Source organism: Cygnus olor, chromosome 2 (assembly GCF_009769625.2).
Source record: "Cygnus olor isolate bCygOlo1 chromosome 2, bCygOlo1.pri.v2, whole genome shotgun sequence".
Lineage (NCBI taxonomy): Eukaryota > Metazoa > Chordata > Aves > Anseriformes > Anatidae > Cygnus > Cygnus olor.
In genome coordinates this window covers 45,088,578-45,113,302 of record NC_049170.1, presented here as the reverse complement: position 1 = coordinate 45,113,302, position 24,725 = coordinate 45,088,578, and the positions used below count along the sequence as shown (strand labels likewise).

Sequence of the window (24,725 nt, the reverse complement as noted above, 5' to 3'; positions counted from 1 at the left end):
CTTTCCAGAGGGCGGGCAAAAGGTTGGCAGCCTGCTTCTGACTGCGCACCTTGTGCATGCACAGACACTAAATGTGCAATGAGAAGACACATGGACAGGATTTTCACCTGGGCGATGGGGTGTTCTGGACTTTTTCTCCCATCCCTAGACAGCCTCACACCCATCAGCAACAGCCCATCCTCAACAGCAGGGACACTCTCTAGCAGAAAGGCCCAGGCTGACCTTGTGCATCTCTGACAGATGTACAAGATGCTCAGACAACTCCTGAGGAGTCCATGGACTATTCCTAAGGGACCTGTCGAAGATAATTCATCTACTGACCCTCCAGCATTTCTCCTAGTGGAATTACATCTCCATAACAGATGTGATTATCAGGCTTGCTTAGCTTAAAGGAAAAAGTTGTGAATGGTGACCTGGACACATGAAGGGCTAAGATCATTACTTGAAGGAGAAAGTCTAGGTAGTATCAGGGACAGAATTTCATTTCCCCTTCACAGCAATAAAATCCTCCTGTAAGAAGAACAAGCCATCAGCACCCTTTACTAAGTGAAAAAGGAACATCAGAAGCAGACACTGCTAAAGAAGATGGCCATTTCTTCCACACCTTACCAGTGACATTTATCTTCTAACAGAAGGACTGCAACTTTGCCACAATTAAGAGATTTTTCTTACAGAAACGGAGTCAATTCAGAGGCATTCTCACACGTGCTATAGAGAAACTGGACTCTTCCAATAATCTTTTTTTCAGCAAGAACAGACAAGAGTTCATAAATTCTTACTGTTTTACTAGAAGTCATAATGAAACACCCCCAGAAGGCAGTAACCAACATCCACATTAGATTTGTTTTGGCAGCAGCCTGTAGCATGAGCATTTTTCATTACACAATAAACTCCCACCTATTTAGACCACTGTATAGAATAAAGATTTGGGTGGTTGAACAGCTTCCCAGAAGTTGCAAGACTCGTGCTGCCTTCCAACACTCATCGCTGAGCTGTTACCACACAAAACAGGTACATAGTATACTACCCTGACCTCATGTCACCCAGTCTCAAATGATGGCTACTATTTTTAACAGACGAGCATGTCTGTGGCTTACAATCTCTTGAAATATCCATTAGTAACGGCCAGAAGAGACTGGGAGGAGAAAAGCTGAGAGAGAACAACACAAGGGAATCATTCCTTTAAATTATCAGTTTTTCAAATGCTGTAGATTTGTGTCCTGGGGACGGCAATGCAAAGGATGTGGCTATGAAAAGGAACCCGCTATCTTAAACTCTTCAGGTTTTCTGGACTGAAGAGGATGCAAAATAATGTTAACCAAATCCTCAGACAACAGAGGAAAAAGGGATACACCTCTGTTTTCACATCCCAGCACCTTTTGAGGAGAGCTACTTACACCTTCCCGCCAGTTCCAGCGTTTGCCATCATGTCTGTGGCTAAGCTTGGAAGTCAGATCACCTGTATTGCTTCTTCCTGCTGAAAGCAGCAGGTATCTGACAGAGAAACAAATCTTTCCTGCCCTAGCTCCCTCCCTGCTGCTCCAAGGAAGGGAGGACATTTCCACGCCAGCTTACACACCCCAGCATTCCAATACCCCAGACCTACTTGCACAATACTTATAATATTTCACAATGGAAAAATGCAAGAAAAAGCATTCTTAAAGAGCAGGAAAATAATTAGCTCATTGTATCATCGGCAATTACTGAAGAGGAGGTTGAACAGCTAGCTGGCTTTGTATTGCTGCCATCCAGAATAGCTAAGGATTTGGGGGGAGGGTTGGAAAAAGTAAATAAAAAAAATCTCTCTTCTGGAGAAGCTCTTCAATATGCTTTGATGATAATCAGCATTTTCTTCTACTTCTGGAAAGAAAAGCAGAAGCAGAAAGAGACTAATTTACAGTGCACAACTAACATTTAAATAATGGAGCCCTCCAAGGCACGTCTTCTATTAATGATGATAAAACCATCACGGTTTTTGTATCAGCAGCTTATACAAATTAGTCATCTATCAACAGAACAGTATGCTCACATAAAGCAAAGATGTGGGATGTATAAATATCAACCCAGAAAATAACTAGACTTCCTCACTGAGGCATAGAAAGTACAGACAGATGCAGGAGGTCTAACTTTAGAGGGGACTTGTATGTGCACAGAATTAATCAATGCAGGTATTTCAATGGAGTGGCTAAACATTAGTTCCTACTTTCCAAAGGTGGTAAGAACATGTTATTTCAAGATGGGTTTGCTACAGGTGCTATCTAGTCTGTAGGAAACATAAGTAACAGCACTATGAATCAGGTAAGGATTTGTGGAGGTTTTTTTTAGTTAGTCTGTGAAGTAGCAGCTGCTATTGTTCCCAAACACAGGGCAGATTTCCAGCTGCTTGGGATTAAGATGGCAGAAAGCTACCCGTCCCTGTGACCTACTATCCTGCATTAGCAGGACTGAAGGGAAGACAAATGCTTTTGGGAGCTTTCCTTCACAGACCTGATCTTTGGTATAACCTTCCAAATCCTCCAGGCAGCATCTGCTACTATCTCAGCAGTTTAAGGGCACTATTTGAGACACTCGAACACCACAACGCTCAAGCAGCCGACAGAGGCAGAACGTAACTGTAGAACTGAAGTCTTAAAGTAAATAAATAATGGCACTAATAAATCAGCTGGGAGAAACCCAGGTGCTTGACCCAGGTTAAGTCCCCCTGATCCCCCTGCTTCCTAGGAGATAATCACAACTTTGACACAAAGGAAAACGCTACAGAACCGTAAATACAGTTTGCAGGTTTTACGCATTCAGGTGAAGCAAACTGAACACATCAAGCACAAGTGTCACCCAGCAGCAGTGAAAGACTGAGCCATATATACCCAAACACAGGTACTCACAGGGTTTCAATCACAACTGAACAAACATAAAAAGAGGGCACAAGAGGCACTCCAACAAGTTAGGAGTGTGGCAAAACATTTTCTTTACTTAACCTGAAGTGCATCCTGCTTTAGAAATAAAGTTTATGAAATACAGTGGGTTCTCTGGTGGAGGTCCAGGAAGTGACTCCTCACCCTCAGTAGTAATAATAATAATAATAATGACAGATGTCAAATTCCCTTGCTTGGCTTACTTCCTCTTCAGATGGGTGCCGGTTCCAAAGCCAGCCACACATCATGCAAAAAGGAGGATGAATATACTGGAAATGCCCCTGGGGATCACAGCAATGGGAACTCCACATTGCACAAGTGGACTAACGTCACATTGACACAGTTTCCCTAAGTGATGTGTTCTGCAACAAAAATGAAATAGCCAGTGGGAAGAAAGGGTTCAGGTCTAGAGCAGGCCCACAGGGAACAAGGTGAGAAAGGACACATACAACTTCTTAGGCCACCCAGTACAACCCACAGCCTCCACATGTCATCCTTCAAAGCCCTACTTTTCGCACATCTCACCTCTACATTTCTTTTCCTTACCATTTCTTTACCACGCTGGGCTCTCTGACTACCCACAAGGCAACTTCATGTCTCCTTTCCCTCCAGAGCACCCCAGCCACAGCTTTCCAGGCCAGGCTTGTGCTACCTCCCTCCCTCCCATGCCTGGCCTCCCCTAACACTGAGGCCACCACCCAAAGAAAAAAGAAATGATGTTTGAGAAAAAAAGAAAGATGTTTGAGGAACGTAAGTCCCAGTTCAAGGAGGGAGCTGCTGCTCCCCTCTCAGTGGCCTCTCCACCCCACCAGCCTTACAAAGTAATGCAGAGCACAGCCATTCCTCTATGGGGGAATTTAGACACCTGGGGAGCAAACTGCCTTTCACACCATTCACCTGCCTTCCTGCACTAAACCAGAACTGTTACCTCCTCTTTCCTCACACTACTATGAGACACCCAGAAGAGCTACCAAGGCAGCTCCAACAGAACAGCATCTTCATTTAAAAGGACACACAATCAGCATAGGCAGAGCACAAGTAACACGACCTAAAGACATGGACCAGTTAGAGTACAGAGGAGGGCCACGATGATGATCAGAGGGCTGGAGCACATCTATGAAGACAGGCTCAGGGAGTTGGGGTTTTTCAGTCTGGAGAAGAGAAGGCTCTGGGGAGAGCTTACAGTGACCTACCAGTACCTAAAGGCCTACAAGAAAGCTGGAGAGGAGCTCTTTGTCAGGGAGTGTAGTTATAGCACAAAGGGGAATGGCTTTAAACTAAAAGAAGGTAAGTTTAGACTAGATATAAGGAAGAAATTCTTCACTCAGAGGGTGGTGAGGCACTGGCACAGGCTGCCCAGAGAAGCTGTGGACGCCCCATCCCTGGAGGTGTTCAAGGCCAGGCTGGATGGGGCTTTGGGCAACCTGGCCTGGTGGGAGGTATCCCTGCCCATGGCAGGGGGTTGGAACGAGGTGGTCTTTAAGGCCCCTTCCAACCCAAACTATTCTATTCTGCCAGCTTCTGACTGGTTACTGCAATCAGCCAGAGTAGTAATGTCCAAATAGGATACCTCCTGCAGGCTCCACTGCCAAGAACATGGCTGAAAGTGCTCATAGGAGCCTATGACAATTACTGGCTCTGCATTGACACGGATCATTCTCTTTGATAAAAGGGACACTTCCACACACATCATTCTCTACTGCTTTCTCCCTGCTCAAGAGACTGTAAGAGAGAGACCAGAATTAACACTCTGTTAATTGCGACACTGCACAGATGATCATTACTTACCAATGACAACGCAGCACTACAGCTGTAGAAAGCAGTCACGTGCTTCAGGTGTTTGTTGTTTTTTTTTCCTAAAGAAATTGGAAGGATTTTCTAAGGATTTGGAAGGATTTGTAGAAGGTTTGTCATAGCTGATTTTCAAGTCTCTATATCCTTGATTTGGAAATGGGAATCCACCAGACAGTTTTTTGGTTTCTAAACAGTTAACCAGAAACGCTCCTTCAGCCAGGAAGGGTCAGTTGGCTGTTCCTCTGTAACCGTGCCAATAATTTTGCTTTTTACTAACTCCATGGCACACTGCCAAGCAGGAATTCAAGTTTGTCACAGTTCTGCTGACATTTAAATTTTGCTTCTCAAATTCCCCTTCCCTCCACCCTTTTTTTGCCAAGATAAGCTTACTAGATAATACAAATCAATCTTAACTCCTTGTTGTCTTAAATGCAAGCATCAGGACTTCAGCTCACAAAAGCAGTCGTGTCATAAGGAGCCTCTTTTCCATCCTACCTCCGATATACCAATGGGTAGCACACCTACGAACCAGAGGGGAAGACCTGGATATCCTGCGGTTGGATCTGGACCCAGGAGCTGTCGCTCACTCTCAGAGCTGCCCCCCTGCCTGCAGCCGAGCCAGCTGGTGCTGTGATCCAATTAGTTATCATTCACTGAGTGGATTTGGATGGGAAACTACGGTGGCTGTAGGAAGCAACACTGGCAAGACAACACTTTCCAGTTCCTAATTAATTTTTAAGAGTGATTGGCAAGTTATGTTGATGTAAAAAGCCTTCATTTCTTGAGCTAAGCAAATTACCATCTGTAGAGCCATACTGCTTTCAGACTTCTCAAGCTGAACACCTAGAATCCGAGATGCAATGGCGATTTTGAAAGTTTCGTTCAACTACAGGCACTGCAATCTTCTGCACAGAGTGGTTATCAGCCTCATCAGCTGAGGAAGAGTCTTCCAACTAGGTAAACGTGCTCCTATCTGCTTACACCCTTCCCACCTTCACCATCAAGCGGCTAAGTTACTCCTCAGTTCCTGTTCTGCAAGATTACAACAGCCTACCTTTCACCCTGGTTCACTCTGGGTGTTAGATTTGTAGAATCACTCGCTGCAGGATTCACCTGACAACTTTTAAATGGTTAAGCAACTTTAAATAATTGTACACATCTGGTCTTTGGAAGAGGGATGCATTTCAGAAGGCTTTTCACATGCACCTACCTCTTACCACTAACCACAGACATTGATTAAGGGCCTGAATGATTACCTTAGACTCTAAATCCTTCCATAGATAAAGCTAATCAAGCTAAATACTGCACTCTCACTCAGTCTGCTAGTGTCCACTATAACCTTCTGATCCTACTGGTGAAATCCAACCAAAATCCACATCAGAAAGACAAAATAATTGCTCAGCAGTAACTGGGTTCCCCTAAGTTTTGTGAAGACAGGCAGAATAGAGACCCAGGGTCCAAATATCTGAAAGCTCACCCATAATTCTTTACCTTGTCAGCTGACTTCTTTAAACAGATGTATCAATCCAATATAAAATATGAGAGAAAGATTATTAGTGAAGTGAGGGGAAGGAGCGGTACTATAAACAAAGTGGTAGAGAGCACAGTGGCTGTCCCTGCTGAGCACAATCTATTTGTCCAACTGCATTTAATCCCAGGTACACCTAGACGCCAGCAATGAAGACACTGTTGTACAGTGATGCCAGCATGTTTTTCCAAGCCTTTTGTGACAAGAGTGCTTTTTAAGAAAGTATGCCAACAAGATGAAAGGCAGAATTAGTTGTAAAGCTAAATCAGGGAAGGTCACCCAAGAGGAAGGAAGATGAGTACATCCTTTCAATGTATTGCTCTCTGAACACTTGTTACAGATGGGTCCCTCAGTGAGTGACATATATACATATGACCTAGCATAGATCTTTCATCTCTTTTTGCCTCAAGCAAGCTTTTCAATGCTCTTTTGTAAAAGCTAGACAGGGCAGGGGGTGGGGGGAAATACCACAAAGCAAAAACATGTTCCTCCCAAAACAGGCTCACTACTAAAGCTGAGCAAAGCATCCACACCTACTCCCACTCTGAGCCAGTACTAGGGACTGAAACATAACTTCTCACTCTGTAAAAAGAGCTCAGTAACGGAAGATAAGGCTTCATTAAAAGCAACACTCCCAGGGCTTTTACTCTGGTAAGGGTCACTGCAGATGCATAGATTTTTGTACTTGTAGGGGTGGGGGAATACATTTCTATCCAACTTCTTTTTTTCCCCATCAGAAGCAAAGCAGGAAAGTCAAGTTCTCCTCTTCAGTTTGTCCCTGGGTTCCCAAGTGATGACGTACAGATAACAGTGTTTTAATGGCACCTTTCACCCTAAAGTGCTTTTACTGCCCTTAATGAACTCAGCTTCACAGCAGTTTGACAGCACCATCTTATACAGAAAGAGAAAAATGAAGTAATATATTTAAGCCATGCAGCAACACAAGATCAACTCTGAACAGTCCGATGACTTACACAACAGACCACACTTATTTTAGCACAGCATCCTGTCCCAGTGCATGATACCACTAGTGAGGTAACACACTTCTCAAACTCTTACCACATGCTCAGACACTATTGCATAGGAGCTTTCCAGACCCAACCCTGCAAAATGCTAAGTCAACTGTGGCTTAAGACACTCCTAGCCTCAGAGGCTCAAGAGGTACACTTGTTTACATTATTAATGTTTTCTGGCAATGTCACCCTTCTTCCCCATTACATTTGGGGAAAAGAGAGGCCAATTTTCAGACTAGTCACATAGGGAAGCAGCACCCTATGGGTCCCTTCCAACTCCGGATATTCTATGATTCCATAGAACATGAGCATTAAAGCATAAGTCAAAGAACAACCTTAAAAAAAAAAATATGCCGAATGCAAAAAAGTCCTTGCAGTAGAACAATAAAATTTGATTAAACAACTAATTTGAATCAAAATGCTCTGAAACAGTAGGGTACCCCTGTAGTCAACATGAAAGGCCCACTGTGATACCAAATGAGGAATCACAACAAAGTTGTCTTTGGAGAAGTTGCATGAAATCTTCAGGGTCAAGAGCATTAGCTCGCTCTTGCTTCAGCCTCAGCAAAAGCTGAATATTAATGCTTTTGTGCCAACAGACAGCATCCTGATTCCCTGTGCCTCTGCTTCGGAGGACAAAGCACTCGAATGGTAACACTAAGGGCCCATTGTTCTGTTAGAGCAAAGTTCCACCCTGAGACAGACCAAGCTGAAATTCTCTTGGCGTATGTTACACAAACAAGATGCTACAGGACTCTTGCATGGGAGAACTAATTTGTTTTGAATTCCCCATCTCCTGCCAACACAGGATTGCATAAGATGGGGATAAGGGTGAAGAGACGAAAGGACTCACGATCCTGAAGCTTCTCCAGGGAGTACTTGACTCGAGGACTTTTTTTTGCTGACCCCACATCAGTGCCCTTGTACCATTTTAATGTGTTTTATTTTAATAGCTTAAATAATATTTCCACAAGAGAATCAGGTTGCTTTCTCATGGCACCAACGTCCTTGGTTTCACTAAATACAGCTTTTATCAGATAACTTGCCCTACAACTGGCATCTTAAATGCAAGCAACTCTGGACAACTCCTGCATTTATGCCAAACTAGGTTTCTTTAATTATGCAGTTCTTTGTTCCCAGAAGACTTCAATTTACAGGGCTTGTTTTTACCTCCCTTTACTGAGAACAACAAACAAAAATTTACACTTCCCTTTCTCTTACAAGCACAGCAATGCATTTTATCCCTTATTGTTTAATTAAAGCTCTTCCAGCTACACAGAACCTTTTGTCTGTGCTTTCAGAAGTAGCCTAATGGCTCTGAAATAGCTGTAAAGACAGCAGGTAGAAAAGAAACTTCATAAGCTACGTGTTTTTCTAAACTTGAATGGAATGATATCAAGCTATTCTCATGATTTCTTCACAATTTTAGGAATCAAAGTGTAACAGAAAGACATCAAGCCTACATCTAAACATTCTAATATTCTGGTACTTTCCTTTCATTTCATATCCCCACCCAATTTGCTCCCAAATAAACTGAACTTTCCTAGACTAAATGAAGACTACAAAAACTCTTTGGGCAGATGCCTTACTGACAATTACTGTACCAACCTTCCCAATCTCCCCATTTCCAGACAGATGCTCTGTTCACTGTCCTTCAACACTAACACTCCTCTTTGCCCTCATATTTTGTATTTCAAGATTTTATTAGACAAGGAACCAAAGGGAAATCAGAGATGATCTTTCAGCTCGTTCTCCTGAGCAGATACAAAGAGAGAACTCTGTTCCCTGACTGGCTCCATAACACAAAATGCAGAAAAGTCAAATGAATGGCAAGAAGGGGAATTCCTGGGAAAAAAAAAAAAAAAAACAAAAAACTAAAAGGGTAAGCTGTCAAGTATCGCAGAATTAAAAATAAATCTGTAGAAAATTAGCAGATCAAGGATAAGTAGCATTTAAACCTAGCTAATGACAAAATGAATTGGGAGAAAAATATGGTATTCTCTAACAAGCTCAAGGCAAATGTAGTGATTTTGCAAGTCTCAGGACTTGAAGCTGTTTCAGTTTTCTAGTGCTCTCATAAAGCACCTTTGAACTAGTACGACCAAATGGATCTCAGAAGCAGCAAAGATGTAGGAATAAGAAATTTCACTTTTAGGACATAATCTCCTGCCAACTTCAGGACAGATGACAAAGTTCACTGCTCTCAGTGCCTGATGTTACAAACCTCAAAGTCATCTGATTTTTTGGTACTGCAGACTATGGATTTCTATCATTGACTTTTCCAAGTATAACTCCTGAAGTCCTATACATTCTGTACCTTACATAGCTATTTATGGTTTAAAAAGTATGAGATCATACGTGAGGCAGGGTCAGGTTTTTTTTAAAACATTGTACATACTAATTAACACAATATAAACAATCAGCTCCTTGTTCTTATTTCATTACCAACTTCCTCTCTTTCTCCACATCACTTCTGCTGGTTTATCTCTACCACAGACGCTAGGCCCTGTGAGCAGGGACTGCTTTCAGAACAGTTACAGATGAGCAGTAGATACCACACTTTCTTTGGAAGCAGTTTATTTTTTACTATGCTTTCACTAGTCTCAAGGATTAAGTCCAATAATTCCCCCACATAATCTTTACTGCCTGAGACAACAGCTCCAAATAAATGCTGTGCAATTTAAAGGACAAGCATAGTCCCTATTTTCTCGTGTGACACACCTCATCAGCCCAATTCCTGCTTCATCAGCTTTCAAAGCAACAAAGCCTGCATTCACATCTCACTTTTCTGTGCCCTGCTCCGACGATGTATTCTTTTCCCTCCCCCTTCTTCTATTACCTGGTGAGTTTACTTTCTGCCTCCTGGTGTACACCAACACTACTTCTCTCACCTCTCAACCTCATCCCCTACTTATTTTTATAAACAAAATCCTCCTCCTGTCTTTTTTTTTTTTAAACACCTTTCACACGTTGCCCCACCTCTCTTTCACTCTTCTCACGAACACACTCACATCCTGGTTACCCAGCTACCGATTACAACACACACGCCCTTCCAGCTGAGCACAGAAGCAGCAACCCCAGGCAACACTTCCCCCTACTTCTGCCCTCCCTGACATGGGAGAAAATAGCAGTAGCACTCGAGGGCAGCCTCCCCCTTGAAGAAATAAAACATGAAAAAGCCTCAGACACCAACAGAACCCACCACAGATGCCAAGCAGAAGCACTCCCTAAGCCACCATGTGTTCAACTCTCAGCTACTTTATCCTTCAGGTGAGAAGCTGCCTGACATCTCACAAACTTCCCGTTGAAGCCTTTTAACTGCTCAGCATTTTGCTTTAAGGAAAAGTAGCCACACAAGGTCTACACTATATTTTCAAACAATTACAACCGTTGATAGGACAGAGCAAGGCTCTGAAAGGCCATTCGTAATGAGGAGAGAACAGAACAAGCTTTCTGCTATTCATAGTTCATGTCTGTTGTAGCTGTCCGTGGACTGAAGAATATGTGCGGCTGTGACTGTAAAGAAACACACTTTGCCATCGATTCACATGGCCAACATGCAACTCAAGACATGGACAGTGTCAGCCGAGCACGTACACTTAGGACGTTATTAATAGCAGGGAAGCGATGCAATCACTATGTGCTCTCTAGCATAAGCTTATAAGGTAGAAAGTTCTCACCTGCCTGGCCACCCTCCGAGCTTCCCAGTAAGGTTTAGAGTCTTCTACAGCTTTCCCAATCTTCTTTACCAGTTCATCCAGTTTTACCGTTGCTTCGACCAGCACGGAGCGGAACTTCTGGCGTGCATCCTTCAAAACGTTGCAGAGCAGGAGAAAGGAAAGAAAGGACAAAGACAGATTAGAACTTTAAACTTTATTTCTACCCATTCGCCCCTACCTCCAGGATGTTCTTAAGACTCACCCATGAGCTGACACATTCAAAACAGTTACTGTCACGTGGGCTAAGCCAGAATTCTCATTAGAGGTAATAACGGGAACCCCGAACTGCATCTGAAAGCTAGCATCCTGGACATCAAATGTCTGTCTTCCAGAGAGAGACAGCTTCTATACAAAGCCTGCAATAGCCTGTGCTAGTTGTCACCTCTGGCAGGATTTCTCAGAGAGGAATAGCTAGTAAATGACTCAGTGGGGGAGCAAATCACAGCGTTACAACTTCTGAGGGACAGTTAAACGGCAAAGACATCTCATCTACTGCATTGTCTCATAGTTCAGGATTGTTCAGGAGCATGCATAATGTTCACAGAAATTCGAGTCTGTCCTCACACTTTCCAGAGAAACCTTACCAGAAGTCTCCCTGTAACTGCTTTACAAATTTTGAAAGTTAGTATTTACTAAGGATTTTCAACACAATTTCCAGAATCCTTCCCACTGAGCCTCTCCTTTCAGTAAACAGAACTGGGCTGCCAGGCAGGCCTAATCCCACAGCAAGCTGGCACTCGGATGGAACCAGCATCTCTTAATCTCAGCACGTGTCCCACCTCTAGCAGCATCCCCCAGCAGAGACACCATTTCACAACACGGATGAGGATGGACAGGATTTGATTTCTGCAGGAGGAAGAACCAAACACATCCCACGTGGCAGTGGGACATTTTCAAGTGGGCTCCTCTTTCTGTTTTACAAATGCACCCTACTTACTTCAAGAGCAGCAAAAGTTTTCAGCTTTTCATTGCAGAAAGATTTTCTAGCATCAAAGCCCATCTTTTCAGCTATAGTTTGTATCAATGGATAAGGACTTCTACTTTCCTTTTATTATTTATTACATTTAAGAAAAACAAATTCCAGCTACTTCCAAACTAGATGAGTTGCCCTTTTTATGTAATTACCTTTTCTGCTCTACTGCAACTTCCATACCCTCAAGCAGAGCGATCCTGATTTCCATCTCAGCATCCAGCACAAACTAAATCAATGGAATTGTTGCAGAGGGATGCAAATACAGGCTGGGACCTGGCCCAGAATTTAAGGAGACCATGATGAAGGGCCATGTGAGCTCTTGACAAGCCTTGTAATTCTAATTAGAGAGCAGGATTTAGGCAGACTGCTGGAGTGACATGTTGATAAATCAGGAAGCAGCTGGCTTGAAGAAGTGCTCTAATTCAGGAGGCTTTTGTCATTACTGCTGAGGATTTCTAGAATGCACAACTGTTTATTCAGTGGAAGAACTAAAATACATTGGAGCCTACTACTTTGCTCACAGAAGCAGAAAAATCTGCAACAATACATTAGTTTTACAGAAAAAGAAACATCCTTCAGTGAAAGCTGCTTTCATTCCATTTTAGTCTTCTCTAAAACCTTAATCAGCATCAGTAGTATTTTTTTCAGTGTAAATAGCTTTGTATTCTTAAAGTGCTCCAAATTATTCTAAGAAAATACTTAAATGGGTAGCAGGGCCAAAATGGAGAATTAAATGCACATTAACTTACTGTTGACTGGATTGGAGTTATTAAACTAAAATAGTTTCTTAGTGATAGTATGAAGCGTATCTTTCAAACAACATCTACCAAGTCAATGAGTTTCTTAATGAGAAAAGTTAGATACTTCCAATTAAAGTACTGGATGATACACGGTTCACTGCTCAACATGAATTTCACAAGAAACTGAAACAAGACTGCAAGCACGATGACTATATTGCAAGAAAAATGTTAAGTACTGAAGTACATTTAACAAGAAATCATTTTCCTATAAATGCCTAAATAATATTTAAAAATTCATTTCTACACAAATGTACCTAAAACTTTGGTTTTCAGTTTGTGAAAGCTGTGTATTTGGATACCAGTTGTGGAAAGTGAATAATTAGAGAGAAACAGAGATATATGCAGTGATTTACCAAAAAAAATCAGTTTCCATGTCTGCAAGATAAGCTCTTGGAACAAAGAGACCTGTCAACAGCAACTGTGTATTATCACTAACAAATCTGTGCTTAGAGACCTACCCCAAAATTATTCATGTAATTACGTCTACACTTATCCAACGTGAAAAAGACTAATCCAAAAGGAAAAGAGAACAGCAAATAAAACCCAAAAAATACCAAGTAGAGAGCAGTCTCACAGGAACATCCAGATCCATGAATCTCCCACCAACTGAGTGGAAGTGCATACAAATTACTAAACTGTAACTAATCCTCTAACAGGCACCTGAGGCACAGGTCTTGTAAACGCTTAAGCACGTGTTAATCCATGGACACAGCCCCACCTAACAGGATAGCTAGTTACACACAACGGGGAGTTTCAGCTGAAGAACACACTGGAGCAAACCTACAGTTCTTATTTCCTCCCTGGAGATGCCAGTTTCCTATTTTGGAGCTTCACATAGGGTCTACCATCCTCATTTTTTCCCATGGAGAAGAATAATGAGTAACAAAATGCCCCAGGAACTTTACATCCATGTCATCCACTACACGACGTATTTAAAATGACATCTTTATTCCCAGGCTCCCGATTGCCACGAACACAAGTCTGCAGGCTCTGCCACCTTCTGCACGAGAGAAAGCAGATGCTGACACTCTGCCTGGATCAGCCCCGCAGCCAAAGGCTTCCAGCCATCTCGTTCAGACACAGCGACCACGAGCAGAGGTCTCTGAGAAGTGGTGACACCAAACCCATGCCCTCTCCTCTCCTGCACTTCACGTGCTGTCCTTAAGCCCTAGCTACACCACAAGAGCAAACAGTTCCCACATCACAAACCCACACAGCGCGCCAGCCCTGCCACGTGCCGCCAGAACACCTGTAAAAGTCATCCCCCTTGGGACAACACAAAACTCCCCTGGTGGGCACCACCAGGGAGGTTTAAATAAGAAATACAGGTGCAGCAGCTATTTTTTTACTCTTGGTGTGAAACCAGGGGGGTCAGAAGTACCAAGGCTTCTGCACCGCATACAGCAGGAGCGTTGGGCTTGGTGCAGCTACCACTGACGTGGCAGTCTTACTAACTAGGCTCTGACTAACACAGGTGTTTGTCATGCACACAACTCCAGCGGGCACAGCACTTGGTGCATCATGTGAACAGCTGCAATCTACTTCTCAACATCTTTTTCTAGTGGCTGCAAGAGCTCCGCTTCCTTCCTGGAAATCCTTCACATTTTTCTCCCATGTGATTGATTTTACAAGTGCAGTTTTAGGGAGCATGCCAGACCTCTGTCCCTTAAATGCTTTTCCTGCAAAAAGGTGGAAAGAAACAAAAATTAAGTTTTGCACTTAACACGCACCTGTTGAAGGATAAAGCATGCTTGTTTTTCCTTTCTGATTAGTGATGGTGTTGAGCTGGTGTTAGATGCCAGATGACAAGCAAATCACCATCTCTGCCCATCAAAAGGAAATATATATTCTCAAACAATTTTCTTTTTAAAATGAACTTACTACATCAACTGCGTATGAAGCATCTTAGCACCAAGTGCATCTTAATTTCATTTACAATGGTTGTCCTCTGATCTTCCTGACTATCTGGTGTGCAGAATCTCTGACAAACCATTCAATCAGCTTGGGAGGTGCACGGGAAATGAGATTGCTGCCTGAAAGACAGGCTTCGTCTGTTCCCAAGAGGGAGGCAGCATTCACCCCTGCCTTCCTCCGCCACAGAGGCCTACCAGCTGTGAAACCTCTCTTCCAGGTTACAGCTGTGTCAGGATCAACAACCTGCAGGTGCGAGGAGCAGGTAGGCTGCCCAGCTACACACAGAGCAGGTGCAGGTGTGCATGTGCTCAGAAGACTACCCCAGAGCATTGAATACTAACATTTTGAACATCCATTTGGCACTCAAGCAGCTCAGATAAAGCAGATGGACAACCAAGCCTTAAGAACAAAGTGCAAGGAAAGGGCTATGTAACACAGCACTTAATTCTGAAGCATGGGGGGGGGGGGGGGGGGGCGGGGAACTATTTCTTTCTATACAGCTATTAATCTGCCATTTAAGAACAATATAAATCAGTATATGGAAGTTGTTTTAACCTCCTGCTTGCAGACAGTTAGAGACTACAAATACAATCTGATTTTTTTGCCTTTTAGTCCTCTTAGAAAAAGGCCAAGGGAGGCAAGCAGGGAGAAGAACTGGGTGCTCCTTCCAAAGCACATTTCTCTGCTGAACTCCTCCTTCCTTCACCTAGGAACCCATTTCTGCTTCAAGGCTGTGAATCAAGTAAAGCCCTTTGACTCACTCAGGTGACAAAATCTTTCCAGAGTCAGAGTGGAGGAAGAAGCCTTTCCTTACTCATCCACAGACGAAAGCAAAAGGCAAAACAACAAAAGCAATGCACAGTCCACGTGCAGGAGCCGTTTCCTAAGGAAACAAGGGAATTATAGACATGGAAAGAGCTGCTAGTGCCAGACAAATCCATCACGCATGTATATCACACTCCAAAAGACAGCAGGAAAAACAGCTACGGAGCTGCTCCTCCCTTTTCTGTGCACTCTTCTCTGGGACACTGGAAAATGCTGCACGGGGCTGCTGATAAGGTGGCGGATGTTTCTACAGATAAGTTTCCCCAGCCCGAACAGGCGTGGTCAGAATGAGATTCCTGTCACTGACAGGCCATTCTTCTAGAACTTGGAAGGCTGAGGATTTTTAAAAAAATACTTAAAATTCTTATGTGGAACACGGTCAAAATCTCGAGCTTTACCCTGAGAAAACAAGTACATTGAGGAGGAATTCAGTAAAAGGACCCTTCCCCTTTTGAGAGGAGTTCAAATGCTGACAAGGCTCACAAGGGAAAGAGCACCACAGCAGATACAACCCTGTCCTGTGACTCTATTCAACACCAACCCAGAGTAACCTTTAGGGTAAACCCAGGCCTAAAATTAGCACTAAGCCCTGGAGATCAGGGCCAGAGGATCTAGGCAAGCATACAAGAAGGATCCTAACCAAGCCCTACTTCCAACAAGCATGGCTGAATCTAGTTTTCACGTGCAATCGCCACCTCTCAGCAAACATTGGCAAGCTTGCAGCTCCAGCAGCACAAAAGCTCTCTCTAACATAACCCACACTTTGAGATTGCTGGGATTCCAGTGGTAATTTTAGTGGTATGTGCAGTATTTTTCTCCCCACGATGCTGCCAGAGGGTCCCTCGATGAATCTGCTACATCTGAATTGCACTTTCGAGAGGTGGTCAAAGGCACGGATGAGTTAACAAATGTGCATGACTCACCCACCCAGCTAAGTACATTTGCAACTTCTGATGGAGACGCGTTTCCAGTACACAGGAAAAAAGCCCCAATAGTAAAGCACAGCTCTAACGTGCATTTAGTCAAAATGTACTCACATCTCCACTGCAAGATGTTTCCCACATCTCTTCCCAGAGGCTTGAAACAATCAGGGACGTTAGGAAAGCCAAGTGTTAAAGCCCCTGGAGGACCTTTATCATCATTTTGCTGTGTCAGTAATGCTCAGCGTTGCACTTAGTATGAGCAGTGTTAAGGATTTTAAATGAAGCCTAATCAAAGATTCATTAACAGGCAATACATTAATGCAACATATAACTACCAGCTGCTCAGTGCCCTTTATCAGGGCCACGTGTCCTGAAGAGGCTGTGAGCATCGTCAGGTCAGGATAATTCTCCAGGGTTTAGTGGGATAGGTCAAAAGAGCAAAGAACAAGTAATTATATCAACTAAAGAACAGATATAGCCAACTTCAGCATATCTACTCAACACATTCCACACATGTAAAACCACACCTTTCGCATGGTGGTTTGGGTGCAAAATTTCTCTTTTTTTTTTTTTTTTTTAAAAAAAGGCAGGCTGGTCAACTTAAAAGAGGATTCCTCATTTTATCACCTCTGTGATCAAGCCAACTTCAATACATCATCAAAACCCTGACATGCCTGTGGCTACACTAGGAGAACACAATATCAAAGTCCTAGAAGGATCTACTGATTTTAGCACCTTAACATTTCTAGTGGGTAAACATTACTATTTTGCAGGTGTAGAACTGAGGCACAGGGAGAATGGAAGCACAGGCTTTAAAAACATTTAATACCTACAGCTTTTTTGCAGTTAATGGAAACTGGAGAGAGTGGACACATGCAGCAGCCCAGTTCAGAGCAACTCGTGCAAGGCTACAAAAGTCCAAAACAGTCTCACAGAAAGAAGATGCCACAAGGCTCCTCTTCCTGCTGATCAGGGAGTACACCAAATCACAAAAACCATCATAGTTCATTGTTTTTTTTTCCTAAAATTCCTTCAAAGACATGAACCTTCCACTCAAATGCTCCAGTTGCTTTTTCAGATTATTCAGGAAATATTCCACAGTGAGAATGAATGGACCACAAAGTAATACCACAAGACGTTGTATGCCGGCTTCCTGTAATATAAATAGCCTAATGATATTGTGTTCCCATTAAAGTCAACTATGATCAGGTATTATTTGCTTCATATTTTCAATAATAGAATGGAATAGGATAGATATATCTCCATTGTTTGGTAGAAGAAAAATAAGCACAACTTCTAATGAAACATCTTGCAATAGCAACACCACCACAAACTAGGAATGGGCAACAAGAGGGGCCCAAAGCTGCTAGTAGCAGTCAAAACAACAAATCTTCAAAGCCAAACTTGGTGTGGCTCTCCCAAAAGACCATGTTCTTAAGCAGCATTCAAGGACTTAAGTCTTTGAAACAGAACAATCGCGATTCTGAATGCCCCCTTCCAAGCTCTGGATTTATCCTATAAAGCTGCTTGGCAGAGCTCTCTTTTTTTGTCTGGAATGAACATGTGGGATTTTTTGTTGTTATATCACCGGGGGGGGGGGGGGGGGGGGGGGGGGATAAAAAATATTTCCTCTAGAAGTGTTCTAAGTCTATTTAAAATGCATTTATCAAGATGTATATAAATTTAGACCTTACATCACCCAACTGCATTTGTCCTCGAAATTAAAGCAGATCAAAAGCAACGCAAATCTTCCTGGATTAAAAATTATGCAGTTGCACGATGCTACAAACTGGCTTCAATCCAGTAAGATTTTGGATGAAAAGTGAAAGGGAAACTTTCATGAAAACATACTGGTGATGGGATCTTAAATTTAATCCATCAAATATTGCTTACAGTAAGTACAATTCAGATCTGCAGTAAACATTTAATAACACAGAGGTAGAAAGCATCATGTAATTGTTCTCTGTGCTGACACCTAGTATTTCTTAGACTAAGTAAGGTAAACAATAACATAAAATCAAGCTGATGTGGAAACACTGCTATTTCATTTACAATGGTATATCCAAGGGCCTTTCAGCTTTTAGAGCTCAGCATGTGTCTCTCGCATAGTAGCTACAAATCTCTAGACTCTACAAACACTTGAACACATGAATAATTTCAAACAAGCAGTAAAATCCCATCTTCAAGTCATTGGGATTTACTTCATGAGTATGCATTTGCATTATTATTACTACTCTATTTGCTTCATAATATGTCCTCAGCGCAAGGTTATGACAAGATTAATGAAATCCAGGCAACTATCCATAGCACCATCTTTCAATTTCAGTACCTCAGCATGAAATAAGGAGATTGAAAGACTTATCTATATTTAGATATATAGATATAAATATAGCTAGCACTGCTCCCGAGGAGACTCGGAGCCCATTTAATTGGGACTGTTGTGACTAAACAGATCCACTAGCATACTGTTTTTTTAAAGTTCACCCATAAAATTTAAATCAACGTAGTGACACAGAACGGTTTTCACAGCTGAAATATAGTTTAATTTTGCATAACACATAGTCCTCCATTCCACTAAGCTTATTTGCCAATAAATTCATGATCTACATGCCAGAAAGCACAGAAAATGGAAACAAGTAGAGAGAAGAAAACAGCCACGTGACGACTTCAGGGAACGCTGCATCCTGTCCAATGGAACAGAACAGTTCAGTTGGAAGGGACCTTCAAAGATCATCAAGTCCAACCGCCTGACCACTTCAGGGCTAACCAAGAGTTAAAGCATGTTGTTGAGGACATTGTCCAAACGCCTCTTGAACACAGACAGGCTTGGGACACCAACCACCTGGCTAGGCAGCCTGTTCCAGCGTTTGACCAGCCTCACGGTAAAGAAATTTTTTCTCATGTCTAGTCTGAACCTCCCCTGGCACAGCTTTGTGCCATTCCTTCACGTCCTGATCTCAGTGACCAGGGAGCAGAGACCAGCACCCATCTCTGCTTCATCTCCTCAGGGAAGCCACAGAGAGCCATGAGGTTGCCTCTTGGCCTCCTCCTCTCCAGACTGGAAAACTCAAGTGTCCGCAGGTCATACCTTCCAGCCCATTTACCAGCTTTGTTGTCTTCCTCTGTATACTTTCAAGTACCTTGACATTCTTTTTATACTGTGAAGCCCAGAACTGCATACAATATTCAAGGTGAGGCCAAGCCAGTGAACTGTCACACCACCAGCTTCCTAACTATTACCTATTCGCTGCTCTGCTTGGTGTCTACAGTGGCATTACTCCAATAACTTCAAAATGTTCCAGCTACCCATCCCATGCTTCCCATCTCATGAAAATACACATATAAAGAAAGAAAAAAAAAAAACAAAAAACAAGACCTTGACATTTTTAGATAGAGAATAGATATATATAAAAGTGTACTTGCAATCTTGGCATGCTTTGATACAGCATTCAAAATATTATGTTATCAAAATTATTTAGGATCTAAAGTAGCATTTTATGCCAGTTCTCCTTTAACAACATATTCACCTTACACTTCCACAGGTTTTATCTTTTGTTTTGCAGTTAACAAAAGAAAACTTAGATGCTCAAGTATGCCAGTTAATTCTGAGTTGCTATTAGATCAACAACACCAAGCCTTCCAGAATAATGACCAAGTGGCTCAAACTTAGAAACAACCACTCAAGAACTTACTATTGGATTTTTAAATGTCAAAAAATGCCCTCCAAGTAGGAAATCTTTCCTTCAACATCTGAAGAAAAAAAAAAAAAAGGCAAAACTGACAGGCTTAAACAAAAAAAAACCACTCACAGAAAAGTGAGGAGATCCTGGCAGGTACTTGTATGCCAAAGATCTTTCAAACAAACAAACTTTCACTGTCCATAATCACAAGAACACAAAACTAAAACAGTTACTTGTAAAAACAGAACTTGTCTAAGTTTAGTTTCAGAACCTAAAAATAGGGTTTGGCTGTGGGGGAGGTTGGGTGCTCCACTCACTGTCAGCATCCCTCTACCTTTCTCTTTCTGTTCCAGCTGTTATCTCAGTTTACAGCTTTGAAAATTACCAACAGTTCCTTGTAGCCAAACAACCAATCCAGATGACACAATTCAGGAGGGAACCTGCACAAAAATATTGTTCTATTGCTCACAAAACCCAACGTGCAGAGAAGGAAAATGCAAGGATGAATTCTCTACCTCCAGTTCCGTCTCTCTCCGATTGATATCATCTGTAGATTGATTCAATTTTTCCAGCTCGCCCTGGAAAGAAAAAAAGAAAATGTTAAATGTGTATTAAGAAACCTGGGGGGAAAAAAATGTTTCTGAGAACGGTCATTCAGCATCCCAAAAGAAAGTTCACAAGGGCTGTGGCTTACATGTTTAATGAAAACAGGAAAACTTGAGACACTTAGAATAACTTTGCCGCTGGTCTTCTATTCTGCAGCTTACAAGAAAAATAATCAGAGAAGTTCTACAGTTTTATTTTAAGGTAGTACGTTTCCTGTTCTGGGCTATTCCTCACTAGAAAAAATAAACATAAGGTACAATAATGTCTGCCCTGTTGATCAACATAGTGAGCATCTGCTAGTTTCCAGAGATACAACTCCCGCCCCCCCCCCCAAAAAAAAAAAAACAACATAAAAATAGCATAAACTTAGTACTATCACAGTAGCTCCAGCAAAAGCACAGCATTCATAAGAAACACATGAAAAGCATTTTACTCTGGATTTTGGCAAACCTTTCTGTAATAAAACCAGTCAATGGGACGTATGATTGTGTTTACTTAGTCTGCCTTCGTGCCAACATTTTGATCTCTAACAGCAAAACCAAAGGTGTTAAATCCTTTGAATAAATATTTACTAGAGGTGGTGTTGGCATGAATGAAGTTACCGTAAAAACAAAGCTCGCAGTTAATGACTTTCTTACCACAAAAAGCAACCCTGGGGAGCAGATTCCAATAGCCTTAATTATTTCAGCAACACGTTACTCCGTGTGAGATCCTACCCACTTCAGCAGGGGTGTCTAACTAAAGAATTACTCGCTTTTCAACCAGGGAAACGCTGAACCACGCAAACCCAACACCATAAAAACTGACGGGCGCCCGAGCTAGCGATCCCCCGGTAGGTTACAGCGACGTCTCCGGCTACGATCAGAGGGGGATTAATCCAACAACGCAGCTTCCCTGTCCTCGGAGGTCGGATCTCGTCCCCAGCTCCCAGGATTTGGGAGACACGTCCCTGCACACCCACGTTTGCTGAACCAGAAACGACCTGAACTGCCTCCCGCTGCCAGGCTAGGAAAGTTCCCGTGCTCGGAGGCAGGCACGGCACCTTATTTTTTTTTTTAGCCAAACGTCAAAACCAGCAACCGGAGGGGTGTCACCGCCGGGGTGCGGATGTAGGGCAGGTGGACACGGGCTGCCAGCGGAGGAACCTGGGGCCAAATTTAGGCCGGCAGAAGCTGAGGCAGCTCGGCCGCGGGCCTGGCTCCTCCGCCAAGCAGCCTCTGGTGAATCCTGCAAGCAGAGCTGGGGCAGAAAGGCTGACGGTGGAGGGAAGGATAACGGGGTGGCTGTCTGTCTGTCTGTCTGTCCGTCCGTCAGCCGCGGGTGCTTGCTTCGGGGATTGGGATTTGGGGTTTGGCCGTTTTGGAAGCGGGGCTGAGCAAAAAGGCGTTTGGGAAGGCACGCACGGAGGGGAACCGCCGTCTGCCATTAAAGCTGCCTCTTAAAAAATAACAGAAACCCGCAGCGTGCTCGCTCGCCTCCCCGCGCGGAGAGGGGACGAGCTCTCCTCCCTCACCTGGATGCGGGGGTCCACCTCTTCTTCCTCCTCCTCCTCCTCCTCCTCTTCCTCCTCCTCGGGCCGCGGGCCCTCCTCGGCGGCACTGCGACCGCGCCTGGACCCCGGCTCCATGGCGGCGGCAACCGGCGGCGACACCGACAGCGACAACGACACCGACAGCGACGACACGGACAGCGACACGGCCACCACCGCCGGGGCCGCCTCGGCCCGGCCCCGCCTCCGGGAAACCCCTCCCCGGCCGCAGCCCCCGGCTCTTTGTGCGCTCGCCCCGCGAGGAGGAACTGCGGGCTGTCTTCCTTCCTTCTTCCTTTCCCTCCTCCCTCCCTCCTTCCTTCCTTCCTTCCCCCTCCTCTCCTCTTCTCTTCCTTTATTATTTTTTCCCCCTCTCCCCGCCCGGCACCCCCGAAACCCTCACAAGCCAAAGTGTTGGAACCGCAGGTGTGAGGGAACACCGCCTGCACGTTGCAGATCCTTTCTCTTCTTAATTATTATTTTACTTTCAAAATAAGGGGCTTTCGGCAACCTTGAAAATAGGAATGAAAGCCAGGTTTGCCATTGTGAGGCAGCTGAGCAAGCAGCTGTTGCACCTATGCTGGATGTGGCAGAAAAAGGCATCCCAAAGCCATGTCCTTGTCATGTGGGTGTAAAGGAACTTGGTTCCTTTTTAGCTCCAGCCTTCCTTGCTTTCTTCACCTTGCTTTCCTCAGGCACAGCCGAAAGCCCTTCTGTGGGCAGCAGCGAAGAAATACAAATTTTAAACAATGGTTTTTCTCTTCCCCTCTCACAGCAACCCCAAAGAAGGATTCACACTGTGTTCCCTCCTCATTCCAAAGGAAAACCACCTTATTTTGTCTTTTCCCTCCCAGCAGAGGGCATGGGCCACGCTACCCATATGGGAAAAATCAGGCAAGAAGTGGCAATGGGCTCAGCTGAGGCCCTTCCTCAAATCACACCAACTGTGCTGAACCACTTCCTCACTGCCTTTGGGTGGGTAGCAGGTCATTTCCAACAGGTGAGGAACACATCTCCACCTTAAAAGTGTCACTTTTCAATTTAACCCCATTTTTGTTAGAAGATTCTGCAAACAATACCAAAAAGTTTAAAATAAGCAAATATTTCTTATACTTGGAGAAGAAGCTTCCTCTGAGAGACTGAAGATCAAAAACAGATTTCAGCAAAACATAAGAAGATAAAAATTCACATTCCTAAGGTGAAAAAGGAGGGAAACAGAAGTATTCAAGCTCTTCCAAACAATATAAAGCAACTGGGAAGGAAAAAAAAAAAAAAAAAAAAGAAAAAAGGAAAAAGAGAGTGGCACAAACATTTGAAAATAGTATAAACATGGAAAGTGACACCAACAAACTAAAAAAATCAAGGAACAGAGGAGGTGTTGCAAAAACGCAGATGGGTTGTTTGCAACATCTTCATTTCTCACAGCAAAAGAAATCATGTAAAGAAAAGGAAAACATCACCAACCCCAAGTGGTTTATTCTTGCTCATTTCCAACAAGGGAATTAAACTTGTGCAAACAGCCCAGAGCTTCCAGGGTGTTGGGGTGTCTCATCCCCACTGTGCTGTGCCTCACGCCAAGATGGTGATGGTCCGACATCCTAAAAGGGGCAGAGAAAACACAAAGCAGCATATGGAAGAGTTAATGCTGGCAATCCCACCGTCACTGCTTACGTTTCTAGAAAACATGGCTGTGCAGAACAGCTACGGTAGCTTTATCACTTTTCTCCAAAACCCACACGGTCTGACCCACAGCAGTGACACACAAAGCACTTCCTGCTGCTTGGGGTACCCAAATGCTCCCGTACAGACCGTGCTCTCCCCACAGGTTTTGTAACGTTTGAGCGAGGACCCTGTTGTTCCATTGCCACCATAACAGTCCCAGTGATTGTCACAGCTCAAATAAAACTAAGCCAAATTCATCAATCTGCCACCATCGTGTCAGAGCAAGCTGTTTCTTTCCACGTTCGTACTTGGAACAAGCGTGCTGGGAGAGCTGCCTGCACAGCTCAGCCCTGTGAGAGAGACGGTATGAATACACAGCCCCCTTTCCCCACAGCTCCGAAAGCTCACACGCAGGCCCCAGGCTGCTGAGATCATTTTATATCAAACCAACACATCAGGAAGGTTTATTTTTAAGGAACTGCTGAAGAACACACAGATCGTGAGTTTGCCATCACGAAGGTGTAAACAGAAAAGCAGCCTTGAGGGAGAGATTTGAAGGAAACAAAAAAGAGAGACCACTCGGTACACGTGAATATCAATAAAAGACTCAAGAATATTATTTGCATGGTCAGTTTTCTCTCTTCCCCATGAAACAGCTCTAGCTGAAACCGCTGTCACATGCAAAGGGCAGCAGAGCCCCAGGAGCTGCGAGCAGCCACCCTGCACAGCATGCAGGTGGGCTCCATGCTCTACTTAAGCCAACGCAGCACAAGAAGTAAACGGCAGATGATGGCGTTTGGGTATCACTTTCACCAAGTCATGAGTAATCTCATCCCAGCAAATGTCCT

At 43.6% G+C, this 24,725-nt stretch overlaps 1 protein-coding gene across 2 annotated transcripts in view; it reads right to left on the bottom strand.

The window, feature by feature from the left end:
• SH3BP5 (SH3 domain binding protein 5) overlaps positions 1 to 22,526 on the bottom strand; it is a 48,662-nt gene extending 26,136 nt beyond the window's left edge. Inside the window, exons 1-3 of one of the 2 annotated variants that reach the window (XM_040548397.1) lie at positions 22,201 to 22,526; positions 20,597 to 20,659; positions 10,928 to 11,056 (exon numbers count right to left, since the gene is read on the bottom strand). In XM_040548397.1, the coding sequence (XP_040404331.1) occupies positions 10,928 to 11,056; positions 20,597 to 20,659; positions 22,201 to 22,314 (306 nt within the window). In that variant the 5' untranslated portion in view covers positions 22,315 to 22,526. Of the gene's footprint in view, positions 1 to 10,927; positions 11,057 to 20,596; positions 20,660 to 21,325; positions 21,345 to 22,200 lie in introns of those variants that run through there. The other variant, XM_040548398.1, reaches the window with a different exon arrangement.
• Between the last annotated feature and the right edge of the window lie 2,199 nt (positions 22,527 to 24,725).